The 21722-nt window shown below is 44.1% G+C and overlaps 1 protein-coding gene across 2 annotated transcripts in view; it reads left to right on the top strand.

The window, feature by feature from the left end:
- The window catches only part of ZZEF1 (zinc finger ZZ-type and EF-hand domain containing 1), a 375890-nt gene that overhangs the window by 339735 nt on the left and 14433 nt on the right, over positions 1-21722 (top strand). For both annotated transcript variants that reach the window (XM_073615049.1, XM_073615050.1), the window contains 3 exons: positions 1848-2016; positions 3901-3999; positions 5652-5817. In XM_073615049.1, coding sequence (XP_073471150.1) covers positions 1848-2016; positions 3901-3999; positions 5652-5817 — 434 coding nt within the window. The remainder of the gene's footprint in view (positions 1-1847; positions 2017-3900; positions 4000-5651; positions 5818-21722) is intronic.

Below are 21722 nucleotides of genomic sequence, written 5' to 3' on the forward strand. Positions count from 1 at the left end.
TTTTATGTTACTCGTTACTACTTGCTGCTTCACAAGGCAGACTGTTGTTTCTTACACCTCCTTGCAGCTTCCAATCACAAGGAGTAATTATCTCCTCCCCTCTTAAAAGGATTTTGAGGACTTTCAAAATCCTGCACAGTCCCCAGATCTGTTCAATAGTGCATCTCCAATTATACTCCCAAGAATATTTATTTACTGCAGTAACCAGCCTCCTGGTTGGTCTCCTATAGCCTTTCACCAAGTCAACTGCAGCAAAGTGACTTCTACCTACTCTTCTATAGACCTACTGGTAATCTCTCATATGAGAGATCCTCTAATTTTAAAGGCAACTTTAATGCAATGAGATGCAATGTTTTTTGCATCCCTGTATACTTCAGTGTAGCTTCTACATTGCTGAACACACCACATCTTGTGGTGCTATAGAATTAGACCCTTAACCAAATCCTGTGACATGTACCATGTTGCCTTGGAGACCTTTGACCTCAGGCCCCCGAAACTAATGCTTTCACTTTCCCCTACAGTAGACACCAGAACCTTCCCAAGCTTCTCCCCTGACCTTGTGCTGCTCAGAATATCTAGGTCTGGGTTATACTTATATTTATTTATATTTAGAGTACTTCCTCTTTAGCACAGCATTTGTCTATCGCTGATGCCATATTCATAATCGTGCTGTCACTGACACCCTTTTCCTCTTTCTACTGGCGGACCCCTATGGAAAAGGCAGTGTCTTTTTTCTTTACTCCTGGTCACTGGCACTTTTCTCATCACTATGCGTGGAGGCTTGCTCCATTGCATAGACCCATTTTCCACACAGGCCTCCCTGAGCTACAACCCTCAGACTTGACGCAGAGCCTTGATATGCCATCCTTCTCCATATCAAGATCGAGGGGCCAGTGTTACATGGGCACACTGAGGGTGGTCCCCTGCAGAGCTATTGCCAGTGTCTACCTAAAGGTCTTGGCATATAACCAATGGTCAGAGAATCCGCACATGTGCCCTGCACTGTACAGGTACGTCAAAATTCCTACTTTTAGTTATGGAAACCGGAACTAGTATGCATATCAATCGTTCTGACTTCCCCTCCTGCATGCTTGTTCCAGGTCATTGACTTAAAAAGTATTGAATGCACAGACAGCATAGCAACTAGCATTTTTAAAAAGGACAGCAGGGCAACCCCTTACTTCGCTTTCATGATGTGTTCTTTAAAATGACCCATAACGATATGCAGGAACAGGTCAAGGTTGACTTGCAGAAAATGTAAGATTTGCATATTGCTCTGCTACCTATATTTCTGAAACTTGTAGCAGGGTTAATATGTACTTTTTACAGCAGCAATCTGTGTGCTCATGTACTGTTTTCCTAGCTCTACCTGAATTGCTCAGGTTTGTGACAGGTTTGCTTTCATACATTGAACTTGATAAACTATCACCAACTTGACTTTAAAATAGTGTAGACTGCGACAAAATTACTCACTAATGCAACAAGACATCGATTCACAATCTGTCCATGTTTAAAATGATGTGTGTCCAGAAAGAAAAATCCTTATTTGTGATATTTCCCTGGAAATGTCTCAATTTGTGTGCATTAGTATGCCAAGCAGTAGGTGGCGCAGGACTTAAACTACGATCACTGCAATATAATACATAATTTGTGAGAGAAACTTTTTTGCTGCAATTTCGCACATTTTCCTGCAGCAATTTCTCACTTTGCTCCACCAGTAGTTTTTGAGGCCATTGATGGCAGCTTAAAAGTGAATAAGTATGTGCTTGTTTTAATGTTTTCATTTATTTGGTCATTATTGTGTATCCTTGTATGTATTTTTTGAGCACGCTGTTCTTATTCCTCAGGACAAAGTCCACATCCCTGGTGCAATTTACCTGTCAATCAAATTTGATCCAATGTGTAACACGGAGGAGGGCTGTGATGAGTTGGTAATCTCAAGTTCCTCTGATTTTAAACAAGACCTTCACAGATTTAGTGGGCTACCTAAAAAGTGGATAGACTTTGAACTCCCTGGTGAGTAAACATAAAGCACGTAATTGAAAATCAAAGGATTTCCATAATTATCATAATAGAACATTTTTTTCACATTTCTAAGATATGAAATGAGTATGTTTAGCTAAAAAGATTAAAGGGAATTCCCATAAATTACAGATACCTGTGGACCAGGTTTTTCCACCCACCCCCCAAAAAACACACCACTAAAAAAAAAAAAAAAAAGCATGTCTATGAGAGCAAAATCTTCAAAAAATACTGTAACAGGGCAGTCCCTTTCTGGTACACTGGGGAAATGGTTTTTGACAGGTACCAGCTTCTACTTCTGTGGCGAGATCACAGGGAAGTAGCGCCTCCTTCCCCCGTCCTGGGCCTTTTACAAAGCTCAGCACACTAGGGAACAAGGCTTCACTGCCGGTTTCCCTTACAAGCAATGGCAGCAGCGGCAGCACGCGAGAGCTGACGGAAAAATCGTCCGGGGTGTCAACATCACGGTATCCCTGGACAGGTAAGTGACGTAATATTAAAAGTCAGCAGCTGCAGTATTTGTAGCTGCTGACTTTTAATTTTTCTTTTAATTTTTTTGTTTTTCGTTTTGAATTTTTTCTGAAGGAGACTGGACCTCCTCTTTAAGTAGCTTCTTCATGATAAATAATTGTATCTGCATTACCTATAAGAAGTAAAGAATAAAACAGTAAAGGGATTTAAAAGAGTAATAGAGACTATCCAAGTCCAGTAAGACTAGAGATAAGAGGAGGAATCCCCTGTGCCAGAAGGTTAGTCAACCTTCTGGTCCTTATCATAAGCTCAGAGCTCTTTGATTAGGTTATGAGCCTAGGTTATTAAGCTACGGTTTATTTGGTGGCATTAAATATAAATCCAATCTTTGTTGCTATCTTGCTTTGAATTTTTATTAATTTTTTTATTTAAAAGGGGCTTCAGAAGGGCTTTGGTGCAGGTTACAATTTTAAACTGTGTGTATTAAAGTATAAGCCCTAGTTTAAAAGGGCCTTGGAGCTTCAGGGCATGACCACAAACTATGTAGCATCAATACGTCTACAGCCTCAGATGGTGGCTTATTTTCTAATAGCATGGCTTATAATTCTAATAGTAAATAAAAAAATGGAAAAACTCCGCTATGAAAAATTTAATTAAAATAAAAATACAAAACTTTGTCGGAAGCTGCAATTCTCCTGTATAACAGACTAGAATACTGCAATCACTAAACAGCAAATGATATCACCTGTTATGTATTTCAGTTATCTTGCAAACCTGGCCTGTTAGTGGGTCCTGAGGACAGGAGTTGAGAACCACTGAATTAGAAGATCCAGCAATCTCACAAAGACTGACACTTAGGGACAGCTGGTCACAGGGAAGCTGGTCAGGGGTTTTGCAGTCTGTGATAAGGAGCAGCAAATTGGAGGTGTCAGCAATTTTCAGGTCATAGGTTTTGTCTTGGCTACAAAGATCAGCCTGATCAGCCTCGTCTCCTCGAATAACCAAGCTGAGGGGAGTGGACTGAAACCTGTACTCGGTACAGTCGGTCCAGTAGGCAATAGTGAGCGCGCACCCAACACTGGTGGACTTCATATTCATTTATAATCCATACAATCAATTATTATGGTTTGTATATTTTTTGAACACTGATGGACTACATATTGATTGATCATCATTTATCTAAAGGTTTAGCGCGATTCTATTTTACTCTTTTATAATTCTAATAACAGCTGAACTGCAGTATTTCCAGAGAAGAATTCACCCAACCATGAATATGTTAGCATTTTTTCTCCATTATAAGTAAAATAGCAAAGTTACTGAATGGTCTTAGTTATTTCACATAAGGCAAGTATGCTATTTTTTTTTAGCTTGGTATTTTATAATGTACTGCTTTTTTCTGAATTACAGGAGATACCTTATTCTATCGGTTTACTTCTGATATGAGCTTTACAGAGTGGGGTTACAAGTTTACTGTGGCTGCTGGACATCGAGGACGATTTCAGACAGGTTTGTTTTTTTTTGTATGAACGTAAAATATCTCTAAATTAATGTGGCATCCCATCAGGTTTGAAATACACTGGTGTCCCTGTTGGAATTTCCTCTCACTTCTGTTTGTCACCCATCAAATAGCCAGAAATAGAAACTTGATTTGGTTTTAAATTGTAACCATTCTATTCAAATTAACAACAAAAAAACATAAAACTTTTACTGGTATGAGATTATAAAGGGAATCTGAAACCTCTTTCTGCAAATAAGTTGTCTGGCTCTGATGGCAGTTCATTGACTTTAATATTATGAGTCCCCCCCAAAAAACAAATCAGGATTTCTGACTATGTCCTGGCTTTAATGGTTGTGTGCTTGTTGTGACTCAGAAAACACTGCAGCCACAAAACTAGCATTTTCAGGGGCAGGTGTGCCAGCGACACTGATGGTCCCTGGTAGGCGGCGCTGGTGGGCGGCGCTGATGGTCGCTGGTGGGCGGCGCTGATGGTCGCTGGTGGGCGGCGCTGATGGTCGCTGGTGGGCGGCGCTGATGGACGCTGGTGGGCGGCGCTGATGGACGCTGGTGGGCGGCGCTGATGGACGCTGGTGGGCGGCGCTGATGGACGACGCTGGTGGGCGGCGCTGATGGACGCTGGTGGGCGGCGCTGATGGACGCTGGTGGGCGGCGCTGGTGGGCGGCACTGATGGACGCTGGTGGGCGGCACTGATGGACGCTGGTGGGCGGCACTGATGGACGCTGGTGGGCGGCACTGATGGACGCTGGTGGGCGGCACTGATGGACGCTGGTGGGCGGCACTGATGGACGCTGGTGGGCGGCACTGATGGACGCTGGTGGGCGGCACTGATGGACGCTGGTGGGCGGCACTGATGGACGCTGGTGGGCGACTCTGATAGGAGGCACAGATGGGGGACATTGACGGGGAGGCACAGATGGGGGACACTGACGGGGAGGCACAGATGGGGGACACTGACGGGGAGGCACAGATGGGGGACACTGACGGGGAGGCACAGATGGGGGACACTGACGGGGAGGCACAGATGGGGGACACTGACGGGGAGGCACAGATGGGGGACACTGACGGGGAGGCACAGATGGGCGACACTGACGGGAAGGCACTGGCGAGTACTGTTGACACTGCCTTGATTATCGTTGTTCGCATGTTCCTTTTTACACGAGCCGGTTATCGGCTCGCTTCTCCTCTCCTCGCGCTGATAACCGGTTTCTGTTTACCTCCATGATCAGCTGATTGGTGAGTGGCTCTTCACCTCTATCTGTGATCAGAGTGTGCTAACCGCGCTCTGCATATGACGGTGTCCAAGGACTGGACAACTGCGCTGTAGCTGTCATTCGGATATAGCGCAGTCGGCAAGTGGTTAATATATGTTTGAGCTTTACATGTCTGCACTTTAGATGTGATTAATAGAGGTGGCTTTCTATGCTAAGTAAATGCTATTGTTTGTGTGTGGAATCCTGCAAGCTCAGATGGTCCCGTGGGAGGAACCTGCATTGTTAGAAGTACAGGAAAGCAATTTCCCCCACCACAGCATGAAAACCCATAGTGTTTAATCAGTTTGCTAAAAACATTTTTATTTGTCATTAGCCTCACCTTGTAAGGTAACTTATTTATTTGTTGTTTTATTATCTCCTCTATTAGGGTTTGAAATTCTAAAGCAGATGCTGTCAGACCAAAGGGTTGTGCCTCATCTCCCACTTCCCAGCATATGGGAATGGCAGGTGGATGTGGCTTGTCGGCAGACAGGCCACCAGCGATTAAAGGCAATCCACTTATTACTAAAGTTGTTACAACTTGGTCCTGTAAGGTATGTTACCCCTTGAAACAACTATAATTGAAAATGGCTTTGCATTTTACTCCCTATACTTTTTCCAAACTTAATGTAAAGTGATGTGTGCATTTCTAATGGGAATTGCTTTTCTCAGTGGGCTTATGTAAATGTTTGTTAGCACTTTAAGGATGTCAGCAGTGACAAGAGTACCAATTTTTTCTTTTTTTTTTTTTTTTTTTTTTCGCCAGCGAAAGAAATCTAGGGCTCCATCTGGGAAGGTTAACTCCACAACAGAGGCTAAGAGCTTTTTGTTAATCCCAGGCCACAACTTCTAAATCCAAACCGAAGTCTGGCACCCAGTCTGTACACAAATACCTCAGATAAATCTTGCCTTTGTGGAAACGTGTGCAAGCTGTTTTTCACATGCTTTGTGCATGGTATGTTGCTTCCAGGGGCTACAAGCTAGAGTTTAGCTTCCAAGCCTCTAGCCACTTCATTGGTTGGTTTCCAGGGTTTCTGCTCTAACCTGTGCAGTTTCCAAACCAGAAGGGGGCATTTGTCCCGTTTTGGATCTAAAGGCCCTAAATGCCTTTAATCAGACTCTGATGCTCTAAGGACGTATATTTGCATGTCCCTGTTTTCTTTTTCATACTTCATGGGACACAGGGTCAGACTAATATTCATTACCTGCTGGGTTATACTTCATCTCCAGGTGAATGGACACTGGTAGACCAAAGGTCTTTAGACAGGAAGTGATCCCTTATATAACCCCTCCCATACAGGAAGTACTTCAGTTTTTTTTACCAGTGTCTGCAAGGTGGATGGCGCTGTTTTTTTGAGCTCTCTGAGCTCCAGGTCTCTAGTCCCACAAACGGTTCAAAAAATGAATCAAGGGATTGACCGATCGGATCCATTTGACACAGGCTTTTATGCTTAGATAAATGGTACCCGAGCCTTGCAAAGAAGACTTAGGATCCTGTGAGGTTTTGCCTGTAATGTGTCCTCCGGGCGCTGGACCCTGCGGAGTGGAAATCCTGGACACTACATTGCCAAGGCATTTTCTGCAGGGTGCTGTACAGGTCCAAGGGAGTGGACCCTAAACATGAAAGGGTACCCAGTCCTTGAAAGTCCAAGTGACAGGAACCCTTAGTTCCTAAGTGGCCCTGCACCTGGATGGGTAAGTAAAACCCCTTTATTTTGTTATTGTGGGGTGTAGCAATCAGTCAAGCTAGCTAAAGGCTGGACACCATGTGTGGTGACTGTACGGGGGATTTCTGGGCTAGCTGTGGGTGTTTGCAAAGTGTACCTGTTTTGCTTGTGTCTGGCTGTTTCTTACCTCTAAGATGGCGCACTACGGTGCACCATTTTGCCTTGGTTCACCATGGCGCACATGCGTTCGCAAGAGCGCAGCTGGGCTCAGCAGTTAATGTTTGTTTGGCGGCCATGAATCCACGTGGATTCCCGCACATGCGCCGTACCTGGGCGCACAAAGATTTGTGTTGTACGCGATTACAGTCACGCCCACTCGCCGGGACCGTGCACTTGCGTGCATGCACACATAGAGCGTTCCAGTGCACACCCAGCTTATTTAAGCTGTGTATGCCAAGCATGTGGTGCTTCTAGAAGAAAGCTGTAGGACACAGAGCAGGCTCTGAACAGACCCTTGCAGTGGTTAATTTCTCCTTACCCGGGTCACGTGAGTCAACAGGTGTTACTTGGCAGGCTAAAGGTGCTTAGCAGGATTGTTGCATAGGGGCTTGGTGAGGGTCTCCCTTTTGAGGTGTTTAACTACACCCAAGTACTCTTTGTTTGTGGCATTGAATGTCTAACAAAAAGAGGAATGGGACTAACACCACAGGGAAGGGCACACCTATGTCATCAGTAGTTCCTGATTAACCTAATCGTATCCCTAGTGTTGTATCCCCTGAAAGACCAGAGGCTCCCAGGCAACCTGAGCCGCTGCGCCTATCTGGTATTGTGCCTACAGTCAAAGCTGCTGCTTCACCCTTTATCACTAAGGATGAACTGTCCTCAGCCCTAGTCGGGTTAGAGTACAGGATAGCCAGCATAATTGCTTCCATCCCGCAGGGTGGCAGGAAACCTGACAGATCCCCCTCCCCGGAGTCTCCTTGTATGGAGCAGGAATGGGTTGAGGATGGGGAAGAGCTTAACGCTCAGGATTCAGTGTAGGGCCCGGCAAATGAGTCTGCTTCCGAGCAATCTCGACAAGAAGATATCAACGCGATGTCTGCCTCTCACAGAGATTTTTGATGCTGACTCTGACCAAAATGGTTCGTTCTGCCTTTTAAGTTGCCTCTTGCAGAGTTGACTGAGCCCCCCTGGTCCTCTTTGGGATCCCTGAGACCTTTTCAGGTCGCACAGACTTTCCCGCTACACCCCCTGTTGGTATGCTGATTGGGAACATCCTGACAGGACTTTTTTGCCTCTTAAAAGGGCTTTCCCTTTTATATCCCATGGATGAAAAGTTTGTCAAAAAATGGAGCATGCCAGCCGTAGATGCAGTAGTCTCTTCCTTAAACAAGAACTTAACTTGTCCGGTAGATAACGCACAGGGCTTGAAAGACCCTGTTGACAAGAAGTTGGAGTTCTTATTAAAGGCTTCCTTTTCTTTGGCCAGTTCAGACATTCAGCCAGCTGTTGCAGCAATTGGTATTTGCCAGTCCGTAAAAGATCAAGTCAAACGGCTGGTAGGCCTAACCAGGAGGATGATCTGCCTGAAATTAAGACAGATATTTCTCAAGCGCTGTATTTTGCTGATGCTTTAAAGGATTCAATATAGCAGGTTTCTTGTCTGGCTGTCTTGTCTGTACATATGCGCAGACTTTTATGGCTTAAGAACTGGTCAGCCGAGCTTCCTTGTAAAAAGTTATTGGCAGTTTTCCCGTTTCATAGGGAAAGTTTATTCGGTGATCACTTGGACAAATATATCCAAAAGATTTCCGGAGGGAAAGGTTCTGTACGTCCTGTGAAGAAAAGCACCAAACATCCCTCTTTTAAAAACCCAGGGATTGCTTCCTCAAATGTCTGTGTCAGGGCCAGAAAAAGCCCTGGGTCCAAAATTCTTCTAAACCCAGCACCAAGCCCACCTTTTGAAGGGACGCCCCTACTATATTGGGAGGGAGGAAGGCTGCTGCACTTTGCAGACATTTGGAAAACAACAATTCAGGAGGAGTGGGTCACCTCAATTATATCTCGTGGTTACAAGCTGGAGTTACGAGGGGGGCCCCTCAGACGTTTCTAAGATCCAGCGTTCCCTCGGATCCTCCAGCAAGAAACTTATTGCTTCAGGCACTACATCATCTAGTGCATCAAGGAGTGATTGTAGAGGTTCCAGTATCCGAAAGGAGCACAGGGTCAAACCTGTTTATGGTTCAGAAACCAAACGTGGACACAAGGCCCATTTTGGACCTAAGGTATCTATTTGGAACAAGTATCTATTGATACAATCCTTTCGGATTGAGTCTGTCCGCTCAGTGGTAACCTCACTCCAGAGGGGAGACTTTTTAGCCTCCATCGATATAAATCGAGAGGACTCTGACCAGAAGTAGCAAACAAAAAAGGTATGCCACATCCCATAACAAAGAAAAAGAACAAAGGGTTCCCCTGAGGTGGGATTTTGAAGGCATTACCATAGAAAATACATAATAGGTAAAAAAGAAGAAATTTTTATTGCAAAATACAAACACATGACAGAAAATACGCCATATAAAATAATTGAATCAGATACAAATGATACATACAAACAATTGCATCAAGGATAACATGTATGAGATACAGAATATCACAAGATCTGCAAGAGATGCAATTGTTTGTATGTATCATTTGTATCTGATTCAATTATTTTATATGGCGTATTTTCTGTCATGTGTTTGTATTTTGCAATAAAAATTTCTTTTTTACCTATTATGTATTTTCTATGGTAATGCCTTCAAAATCCCACCTCAGGGGAACCCTTTGTTCTTTTTCTCCATCGATATAAAGGACGCGTACTTACACGTACCTATCTTTCAGCTTCATCAGAGGTTCCTACCTTTTGCAGTAGAGGAACGTCATTTTCAGTTTGTGGCTCTACCCTTTGGGCTTGCTACAGCTCCCCAGGTGTTCACAAAGGTCCTAGCACCAGTACTGGGTCTTTTAAGGGCCCAAGGGATCCTGGTGCTTGGGTATCTGGGCAACCTCCTGCTTAGAGATCCCTCAGTACAGGCTCCAGAACAGAGCATAATATACACAGTGAGCTATTTGAAAAGCTTAGGCTGGATCATAAATACTGAAAAGTCAGCCTTGAGACCAGCTCAAAGTCTTAAATATTTAGGTCTGATTCTAAACACGGTCCAAACCAGAGTATTCTTGCCACCCATAAGGATCTGTGCTCTGAAGAATTAGGTGCACCAGACAACCCTCCATTCAGCTCTGTATGAGTCTTCTAGGGAGGATGGTATCCTCCTCCGAGGCAGTCGGTGCCCTATGCCCAGTTCTATTCCAGGCCTCAGGCATGCTTAAGCCTAAACTGGTTGCAGGATCAGAACCTGCAAAAGGGAAAATCCTTTCTCCCGGTAACTTGGAGAGTACTGACTACAGATGCCAGTCTCTCAGGCTGGGGAGCAACCCTAGACGGGCTCACAGCCCAGGAGAAATGGTCAGGTACAGAGCAGACCCTGCTCATCAACATCCTAGGATTACGGGCAGTACGTCTGGCCCTACGATCCTGGACAGTGGAGCTTTAGGACTGCCCCATCAGTGTTCAGTCCGACAATGCCACGGCAATGGCCTATATAAACCACCAAGGGAGTACCAGGAGTCGTTCAGCTCTGAAAGAGGTGGACTACATTCTAGCCTGGGCAGAGGGACATGTGCCAATAATATCGACAGTCCATATCCCAGGAGTAGAGAACTGGAAGGCCACCAGCAGATCTGGGGAATGGTCCCTACACCCAGAGGTGTTCCAGGAAATTTGCCAACATTGGGGATGGCCAGAGGTCGACCTACTGGCATCCAGGTTCAACAACAAGCTACAGCAGTTTGTGTCTCGAACAAGAGATCCTCTGGCAATTGGAGCAGATGCTCTGATAGTTCCATGGAGCCAGTACTCCCTGATTTATGCTTTCCCTCCAATCCCTCTCCTTCCACATTTGTTGCACAGGATTTGGAGAGGGGGGATTTTTGCCAAAAGTGGTGTCAGCCTTTCATTTAAATCAGGACATTATTTTGCCTTCTTTTTTTCTCTTAGCCTTGTTCGGCAGAAGAGAGACAACTGCACTCTTTGGACGTTGTCCAGGCAGTCAAGGTTTATTTGTCTAGATCTGCGGAGATCTGAGGATCAGACTCTTTTGTTTTACCAAAAGGACCCAAGAAGGTGCAGGCAGCTTTCAAAGCTTCCATTGCCAATTGGATCCGTCAATTGGTCATTCAGGCCTATGGTCGGAAACATAAAGCTCCTCCCTTTAGGGTGAGAGCTCATTCTACCAGGGGTGTAGGAACCTCCTGGGCTTTTTGCAGTCAGGTATCTGTGGCTCAGATTTGTAAGGCTACCTGGTCTTCAGTGCATGCATTCACAAAATTTTACCAAGTGGATGTTCGAGCAGCCGAGGATTCGGCTTTCGGCCGCAGTGTACTGCGGGCTGCCGTATAAGTTCTGATGGCTATTGTTTGGCAGGTTTTCTCCTTCTTCTCAAGGCGCTTGCTCTGGGACGTCCCAGCAGGTATTGAATATTAGCCTGACTCTGTGTCCCATGATGTATGAAAAAGAAAATAGGATTTTTACGTCATACCTACCTATAAAATCCTTTTCTTTGAGTACATCATGGGACACAGAGATCCCTCCCCTCCTTTTTTGAGGATTCAGTGCTTGCTACAAAACTAAAGTGTTTCCTGTATGGGAGGGATTATATAGGGGATCACTTTCTGTCTAAAGACCTTTAGTCTACCAGTGTCCATTCACCTGGAGATGAAGTATAACCCAGCAGGTGATGAATATTAGCCTGACTCTGTGTCTTATGATGTACTCAAAGAAAAGGATTTTACAGGTAAGTATGATGTAAAAATCCTATTTTTTGCAGTTCGTCTGTGATTAATTTGCTTGGCTGTGGATTTCTCTTCTTCCAGAGTGTGGTTCTGCAGTTTAGCCCATCCTGTGCACGGCAGGTATTCACCAAGGTGCTGACTCCTGCTTAATCCTTTCACATGGAATATCTAGACAACCTCCTGCTGAGGAAACAGTTGGTGCAGGTTCTGACAGATAATGTACCACTCTGCTCCCAAACTCAGATCTTCATCCAAGGAGTCCCTGTCTTTGTTCTTCATGGGAGTCCTGGGGCTGAAGGTAGCCTCCTTTCAGGCTCCGTTCCACTGTAGACCTCTACAACACTACATCTGTTATCATGGGACGAGTCAGTCTAGTCCTTAGACTGATGTGTCTGGCACCAAAGACCTGGTTGGCCCTGGCTTGGTGGTTCAGAAGTCATGCTCTGTAGTCAGAAAAGTCATTCCTTCCAGTATTCTGGAAAGTACTTATAACTGATGGCAGCCTGTAGGGCTAAGGAGGAGTCCTGGATACCTTTTGGTGCAGGGGAATTGGATCTCAAAGGAATCCTGACTCTTAATCAACATTCTGGAACTTCAGGTGATTTGGTTGTCCCTGCAATGCTTGTTCTTTTGGCTTAAAGGGGTTGTAAAGGCAGAAGGTTTTTTATCTTTATATATTCTATGCATTAAGATAAAAAGCCTTCTGTGTGCAACAGCCACCCCGGCACCCCCTAAAACTTACCTGAGGTCTCTCTCTGTCCACCGATTTCCACGAGTGTTTCAGCCGTCTGAGATTCTCCCTCCTGATTGGCTGAGACACAGCAGCGGTGCCATTGGCCACTGGTGTCTTTATTCAACCTTACTAACTATGTAGGTGTCTCCAAAGCAAGCTGCGTGCTGTAGGGGCACTGAACAGGAGGGAGGGGCCAGGACCACAGAAGAGGGACCCGAGAAGAGAAGAATCTGGGCGCTCTGTACAAATCCACTGCAACAGAGCAGGTAAGTATAACATGTTTGTTATTTTTATGGGGGGAAAAAAAACAAGTCTTTACAATCACTTTAAAGGTCATCCAATCCATTGTCATTTGGACAACACCTCAGCAGTGGCATGCATCAATCATCAAGGAGGAAACAAAAGTATTGTCACTTCAAGAGGGGTAGTATTGATATTTTATTATTATACATGATTTATATAGCGCCAATGGTTTACGCATCGCTTTACAACTTGAGGGTAGACAGTACAAATACAATACACTTTAATACAGTAAGAATCAGAGGGGCTGCTCATTAGAGCTTACAATCTAAGAGGAAACGTCAAGAGATACAAGAGGTAATAATTGTGGGGGATGTGCTGATGGAGAAAGTAAATGTACAGTTGTTAGGTGGGGGCCAGAGAGGCTTCACTGAAGAGATGAGCTTTTTCAGGGATCGTCGGAAAGTGGACAAAGTAGGAGAAAGTTAGACAGATTGGGGTCGAGCATTCCACAGGATGGGAGAGGCTCTGGAGAAGTCCTGAAGGTGAGCATGGGATGAGGTGACAAGGGAGTTGGAGAGCAGGAGGTCTTGGGAGGAGCAAAGAGAATGATTAGGTTGGTATTTTGAGACTAGGTTAACAATGTGGCTGGCTTTGTAAGTTATTGTTAGTATCTGGAATTTAATTTGTTGGTTGAGTGGCAGCCAATGGAGGGATTGGCAGAGGGGTATTGCAGACGCTGAGCGGTTTGTGAGGTGGATGAGCCTGGCAGCAGCATTCATGATGGACTGAAGTGGGAATAGCCTATTTAGAGGTAAGCCAATGAGGAGGGAGTTGCAGTAGTCAAGGCGAGAGATGACCAGGGAGTGGATTATAAGCTTTGTGGTGACATTGGTTAGGAAGGGGCGTATCTTGGAGATGTTGCGGAGGTTGAGGCGGCAAATTTTGGATAGCGATAGGATATGGGGCTGAAAGGTCAGTTCAGAGTCCAGGATTACACCTAGTAATGTTGATGATAGTTGAGCCGTTGATATTAACAGAGAAATCAGGGGAAGTGGCACCTGGGGGAGGAAATATGAGATTGGCTTTGGATAGGTTGAGTTTGAGGAAGTGATGTGACATGCATGCTGATATGTCTGCTAGCAAGTTGGTGATGCGTGAGGAGACAGATGGAGAGAGCTCACATGAACACATGGAGAGCGTCCTCATGTGACTCGTGTGGTGGTGATCAGGGATACTGAATGGCGACAGTTCTGAGCATTACCAGTTATAGCTGCAGTTCCAGACAACTTTAAAGGTCCTGGGGAGACCGTTTTTTTTTTTTTTTTTTTCCTGAGCTTGGTGAGACTACTATTTAGTGGTCACGAAGATCTGGTGAGCAGGCTATCTACTCACTTGGGTGTGGAGCTGGACGCACTTTATATGAAGGATTTTTTTCACGATTTCCTCCTCTGTAGCTTATCATCTCTATCCACACGGACATTACCACCTTGTCATCTATGGACTTGAATCTCAGTGGGACTCTGCTTTTAGTTTTCTTTCACTTGATAAAGTGACTAATATTTTCATTAGTTGTAAGTGACACTGAAGGAGCTGTGGGGTAGGTAGGATGAGAACCAGTGAAGAGTACAGCCACAGAGACCAGAGGAGTGGGTTTTTTTGAGGAGGGGGTGGTCCACTGTGTCAAAGGCAGCAGAGTGGTCCAGGAGAAGTAGTACAGAAAAGTGTCCGTTGGTTTTAGCCATTAGTAGGTCATTTGTGAGTTTAAGGAGAGCAGTGTCCATGGAGTGTTGAGGGCGAAATCCAGACTGAAGGGAATCAAGAAGTTTGTTCATGGTCAAATGTTTGCTAAGTCTGTCTTTCAAGAAGTTTGGAGGAGAAGGCGAGTAGGGAGATAGGGCATAGGTTGTTAAGATTGGTGAGGTCCAGTGAGGGCTTATTAAGTATGGGGGTAACTAGTTCATGTTTTAGAATGTTTGGGAAGATGCCACAAGAAAGGGAGAGGTTGAAAATGTGAGTTGGAGAGTGTAGAATCGAGTCAGAGGGTGAGCGTAGCATTTCCGAGGGAGCAGGATCCAGGGAGCAGGTGGTTAGATAAAAGTTTAGCAACCTCGTTAATACTAGCAGGGTTGAATGAGGGAAGTAATGCTTGTATCTGTGGACATGGGATGTTGAGTGGGGGAGGTTTCTGCGCAATGGTGATCTCCTCATGAATTGTATCAATCTTATTTTTGAAGTTATTGGTGATATCCTGGGCAGTGAGTGAATTAGAGGGTGGAGTACAAAGTAGAGTGTTAAAGGTAGAGAAGAGTTGATGTGGACTGGATGAGAAGGTGTTAATGAGTGTGATAAAATAGGTTTGTTTGGCAGTGTGGAGGCAGGAATAGTATTAGGAGGGCAGATTTATATTATTTGAAGTCTTCCTGGAACTTAGTCTTATGCCACAGATGCTCAAGAGCTCAGTTAAGTTTTCTGAGACTTCTGGTTTCGTTTGTAGCGGTTGGGGCCTGATTCTGCGTGTATTGAGGGGGGCAAGCTTGTCTAGGGAGAAAGAGTGGGAAAGGATTGTTGGAGAGATTGCACGGAGTGCACCGATAGGAGAAGACAAGGTCAAGGGTGTTGCCGTTGGAGTAAGTATTAGCCTGTACCTACTGCTTCTGTTCAAGAGATGAGGTTAGACTGAGAAGTTTAGAAGTAATAGTAGTGGTAATGTTAACAGGGATGTTGAAGTCACCGAGAATAATTGTGGGGATTTCATCAAGGAAGGTTGATACTGGTCCAGGGGGCCAGTAGATGACAGCAATTCTTAGAGAAATAGGAGAGATTAGACGAATGCAATGTGCTTCAAAAGAGGAGAGTGTTAGAGAGGGAAGTGGGTGAATAGGTGCTACATGGGGCTATAAGGATTCCCACTCCACCTCCCTTCCGTCCACTTGGTCTGGGGAGTGAGTCCAGAGAAGGCCACCATGGGAGAGGGAAGCAGAATAAGTAGTATCTGAATCATGAAGGCAGGTTTCGGCAATGGCAAGTAGGTTAAAGGAATTTGTGATAAAGAGGTCGTGGAGGGCAGTGAGTTAGTTACAGACAGAGCGTGAGTTCCAGAGGGCACAGGAGAAGGGGAGGCTGGTTTTGGGAAGAAGAGGAATAGAGACTAAGTTCTGTGGGTTGTGGCTGCTGCCAGAGGGTGTAGAGAGATGGGAGCGTCGGGCAAAGACAGATGATGGAGGCCCAGGGTTTGGGGGGTGTGTCACCGGAGGTTAGTAGAAGCAGGAGGGTGAGGGAGGTAATGTGGGCGTGTTATTTATATGAAGAGGCATGCCTCAGACTACTGAAGGTTTTATCAGTATATGGGATGTAGAGTGAGCAAGAGTTGGTAGGATAATAATAGAGAGGACAGAAGGCAGGGTGATATGTATAAGCAGTGGAGTGGAGAAGAGGGGTGAAGGTAAGAGTTTGAGGAGAGAGGACACAACAGTCAGAAGGAGTGGTAGAGAAGCACATGTTAGAGTGGAAGGAGAGCTGAATAGAGAGACAGGGTCACCTGCAGCCTGTTTGATTTCCAGTGCAGTTTGCCATGTATGTTCGCTTCATGCAATTGCTGAGGTACAGAGCTTGAAGTGTATATCACTTGTAGAAAGAATCACTTAGAGAAAGAAGCCTTAAGGATAGAAGCCCCTGCAACATGCTTCCTCAGCAATGTGCTGATCCCTAAGGGTGCTCAAATTTATACTGTTATAATGGTGGGGATGGAAGTTTGTTAATTAATCATGAGTGAATATAAGGATTCCTAACAATCAAAGTGGACTTTTCACTTCTAAAGTCAGAATGGCCATAGGTAAAGATAAGATCAACACATAAAACTTAGGTAAGATAGTCCAGAGCAACAAAAACATCATGGTTATGCACACAGGGCAACAGATGGAGAAGGCCACATACCAAAGACACATACAAAGAAATAGCAAGCAGATCCCAGTTTCATTTAAAGGTGGAAGATGTGGTTGAGCTGACACATACCTGTGGATGGCAGATAACAAATGTTCAGATGAGGCAAAGCTTGAAGTATATATCACTTGAAGAAAGAATCACTTAGCGAAAGAAGCCTTAAGGATAGAAGCCCCTGCAACGTGCTCCCCCAGCAACTATTAGTACAGATAGTACAGCGGATCCTTTCCTGGGCGGGACAACTGGCAGACTGACTTCTCAGCTGGCAGTGCCCAGACCTGGGGCAGTGTTTCCTAGACCCGGAAGTGTTCCAGGAACTCTGTCACAGGTGAAGGATGCTGGTTGTGGACCATTTTGGAAATTTAGGAAGTCGACTCCTACAGCATGTCTCACCGCACATAAAAGGTATGCTTCACTTGGCTGTGAGACAGGGAAATTTCACCCCAGGAAATTCTAATTTGAACAAATCCTGGCCTTGTAAATGGGCCAGGACCAACATTTGGTCCCTACTATATTAACCACTTCAGCCACAGAAGATTTAGTGTAAAAAATAATTCCGCGCTGCCCTTAACCACTTGCCGACTGCTGGGCGTTTATGTATGTCCTGGGCTTTATGGTGGTATATCTGAATGATGCCTGAAGCTACAGGCATCATTCAGATATCGGCGTTTTCAGCCGTCGATTTCCTACACCATAAGAACGATTATAGCGGCTGGTCAGCCTCTAGATCGTTCTTACGGATGGCGAGAGGGGACGTCCCGCCGCCCTCCGTTGCTTCTACCAACTCAGCTCTGCGATCGGTGAGTTGGAGAACGGATCTGCCGGCCCCAGATGTCCACCATAGATGGTCGCCGGAGTCTTTATGATCTGCGGAGGTCGGGAGCGATGTAATGACGTCACGCCCGGCCTCTGCATTTTAAAAAAACGGTGCCACCTCGGCTGGGAAGCGGTGATCTTTTTTTTTTTTTTTTTTTTTCTTTTATTTCTAGGCTTCCCAGCCTAGAGGTGAGATGTGGGGTCTTATTGACCCCATATCTCACTGTAAGGTGGTCCTGTCATGCCATATTCCTATTACAAGGGAAGTTTGCATTCCTTGTAATAGGAATAAAAGTGATCAAAACGTTTTTTTTTTTTAAGTGTCAAATTAGAACATTTTAAGTAAAATTAACAATAAAAAAAAAAATTTTAAGTGCCCCTGTGTACTCGCACACAGAAGTGAACGCATATGTAAGTCCCGCCCACATATGAAAACTATGTTGAAACCACACATGTGAGGTGTCACCGTGAACATTAGAGCGAGAGCAATAATTCTAGCCCCAGACCACCTCTGTAACTCAAAACATGTAACCAGTAAAAAATTTAAAAGCGTCGCCTATGGGGATTTTTAAGTATCGAAGTTTGACGCCATTCCACGAGCGTGTGCAGTTTTGAAGCGCGACATGTTAGGTATCTATTTACTCAGTGCAACTTCATCTTTCACATTATGCAAAAAAATTGGGCTAACTTTTTTGTTTTTTGTTTTTTTTTAAAGCATGAAACCGTTTTTTTCCAAAAAAAAAAGGCGTTTGAAAAATTGCTGCGCAAATACCGTGCAAGATCAAAAGCTGCAATGACCGCCATTGTATTCTCTAGGGTCTCTGCTAAAAAAAATTTATATAATGTTTGAGTATAGTTTTCTAGCAAAAAAATGATGATGATAATACTAGCAGCTAACACAACAATTGGATATAGCAAAACGATGAAGGAATAAATAGTGTAGCGCTCTGTGAGAAATAAAAATAAAATAAGCGTGATGCAAGTCAAAATTGGGCAATAGACCCAAATACACTCAATAATGAAATATAAACATGAATAATAGTCCATGCATGTAAGTGATGGGATGTCCGTGAAGGTCAAATGTTCAAAAAAAGTTCAAAACTTCATAATGATATCCAAACCGTGACGGGAATGTGTGGCTAGAGTGAGGGGAACCACCACCAATAAACAGAAGGCTTACCAGGACGTTTGAACCCAAAAGAACATATTTTCAATGAGTCAAACAGGCTGTGTTGTGTGGACAACAATTATAGATGGACGCTTTAACTCTCCAAATCGCTAGACCAGGAACACCTGACTATCCGCAAGATGGAGGATGTCCTTGCAGGGTAGTTTCATGGGAGACGATGGTCAACCATCCATGGATATGGTGAGGGTGATTATAAAGAAGGAGAACAGAAAGGGCCACATAGCATAATTCTGTTTTAAAATTGCAAAAAGTGTTTAATGAAGCTAGAAAACTTACATTTGGTAGATAAAACAAGCGCTTTTTAAAATCAAATGGTGGCAGTGGTGTCCTTCCCAACGCGTTTTGTCTCTATGGACATCGTCTGGGGTGTCCCTACACTGCAGCCCTCCAGATATATATAGATAATGTAACTGTTACATTATATATACACACACCAGCACCTGTATTTCAATGTCCATTAAATAGTCCTATATAATCACCTCCAAGTGTCTTTGATTCTTCCTTGCAGTATGCCCCTCTTCACTTGTACACTCTTAATACCTCCCAAAGTGTAACCGAAAAACACAACTAAATGGTGTAGTATGCCACAAAACCAACTTAAAGCAATCCTTCACTTTTGTTGGGAAAAAAAAAATCCCCTCTGGGTGAGCATTAAAGGGATTTTAACAAACTTTGTTGCAGATTCCTACCTTTTGTTATTCTGAAGAAATCAGGGTTCTTCTACCTCTACCAGCTGCTGCAGCTGTAGGGCTCTAATGAGGAAAATTGCTGGGTCTGCATGCCTTTAGACGTGATTTCCTTTTGGGAGTATGTTATCAAAAATAACATTTTTGTTGCAGGGGATGCTAAAAATTTGACTTGTATCTTAGTGTAGACTTCTGAGAAAATCAGTGAGCCAATCACACAAGCAGGAAATGTTTCTGGGGGATGTTCTGTACACATTTTGTGTACAGAACACCTCCAGGTAGCCATATCGCATTGCATTTTACTGAAAATTACAGCGGCTGCAGATTGAAAAGGAAAGGTTGTTTTTAATAACATTTAATTACAATATGACTTGTCGCAATTGTATATGCTATATTATTTTTTGCTATTTTTTTTCCAATTGCAAGTTGAGTTACCTTTTAATATATTAAATCATATATAATTATGCTCACATAAACCATGACCAAAAGTGCAAAATTCCACTCCCCACTATGCAGACCACTCTTGCCCCATATGCCATGTTCCACATGCAGATATACTCTTACCAGAACTTATTGCCCTTCCACCTTAAACATAGCAAGGTTTAAAAACCCTTCTCCAATTTTTCCTTGGTACTGGGCAATCTCTTGCAATATTCCTATAAAGTACAAAAAGGCAAAGACTATAATGCAATAAATTCATAAAAATATTCCCCTTTCCAATGTCCCTCACAGGGTTACCTTTATTGTTGATATCACCTCTGCAAGGTGATTGTCTGGACTGGCAGCCATATTTGTAAAGAACCCTTTTCTGGTCGTATACAAGAAGGTGGGTTGAAGGCCGAGAACCTTATTCCTACTAGGGTAGCTTTGGAATTTCATCTCAACTAGGACATAGTTCATCCTTCTGTTCAGGTTCAGTTCATCAGGAGGAGATCTCCCACCATTACCTGGATGCAATGAGTGTTGTGTGAGCTTACCTTACAACTACTCTTTCCATTATAATGACTGACTTTTTCCTAATGGTCTTGGTAAGGGTAAACCTGCTTCTCTATATCCCGATGGCGCAGACAAACCATCATTCATGCATAAAAATGAAAGCTTTAAACGAAAAGTCCAGGCAAAAACTAACGCTAAACCTGCACTGTGCCACATTCTAAGTTTAACCTATCTAACCCTGTAAAGCAAAACTCGCTGTACTTACCTATTCTGCACCGGATCCAGGCCAGTCTCCAGCGAGTGGATGCTGTGTGCAGGAGAGGACCAACAATGGCTGTGAAATGAATAGGAAGTGACGTCACCCATAGACTTACTATGGGGGCTTCCGTTTTTGGATGCCTATCCTGCACCCGTCTACACAGAGATGCATCGGCTGACCGATGGTGCTGGGACCGGATCGGCTGCAGAATAGTTAAGTACAGTGATTTTTGCTTTACAGGGTTAGATAGATTAGGTTTAGAATGTGGCACAGAGCAGGTTTAGAGTTAGGTTTTGCCTGGACTTCTTTAACCACTTCAGCCCCGGAAGATTTGGCTGCCCAATGACCAGGCCATGTTTTGCGATAAGGCACTGCGTCGCTTTAACTGACAATTGCGCGGTTGTGTGATGTTTTACCCATACAAACTTGATGTCCTTTTTTTTTTCCCACAACAGAGCTTTCTTTTGGTGGTATTTGATCACCTCTGCGATTTTTATTTTTTGCGCTATAAACAGAAGAGCGACAATTTAGAAAAAAAAAAAAACTATCTTTTACTTTTTGCTATAATCAATATCCCAAATAAAAAAAAAAAAAAGTGTTTCTTCAGTTTAGGCCGATATGTATTTTTCTACATATTTTTGTTAATGTTTGTGATATTGATTGGTTTGCGCAATAGTTATAGCGTCCAAAAAAAATAGGGGATCTATTTATGGCATTTTTATTTTTTACTAGTAATGGCGGTGATCTGCGATTTTTATCAGTACTGCGATATTACAGCGGACAAATTGGAAACTTGAAACATTTTTGAGGCCATTGACAATTTTACAGCGATTAGTCCTATAAAAATGCACTGATTACTATATAAATGTCACTGGCAGGGAAGGGGTTAGCACTAGGGGGCGATCAAGGGGTTAACTGTGTTCCCTAGTGTGTGTTGTAACTGTAGGGGGTATGGGACTGACTAGGGGAGGAGAGAGATCGGTGTTCATACTTAGTATGAACACATGATCTGTCTCCTCTCCCCTAAGTTTACACACACAGATCCCGGTTCTCGCTCTGTTACAAGCGATCGCGGGTGCCCTGCGATTGCACGCTTCC

The sequence above is a fragment of the Aquarana catesbeiana genome, linkage group LG02 (assembly GCF_042186555.1).
Source record: "Aquarana catesbeiana isolate 2022-GZ linkage group LG02, ASM4218655v1, whole genome shotgun sequence".
NCBI lineage: Eukaryota > Metazoa > Chordata > Amphibia > Anura > Ranidae > Aquarana > Aquarana catesbeiana.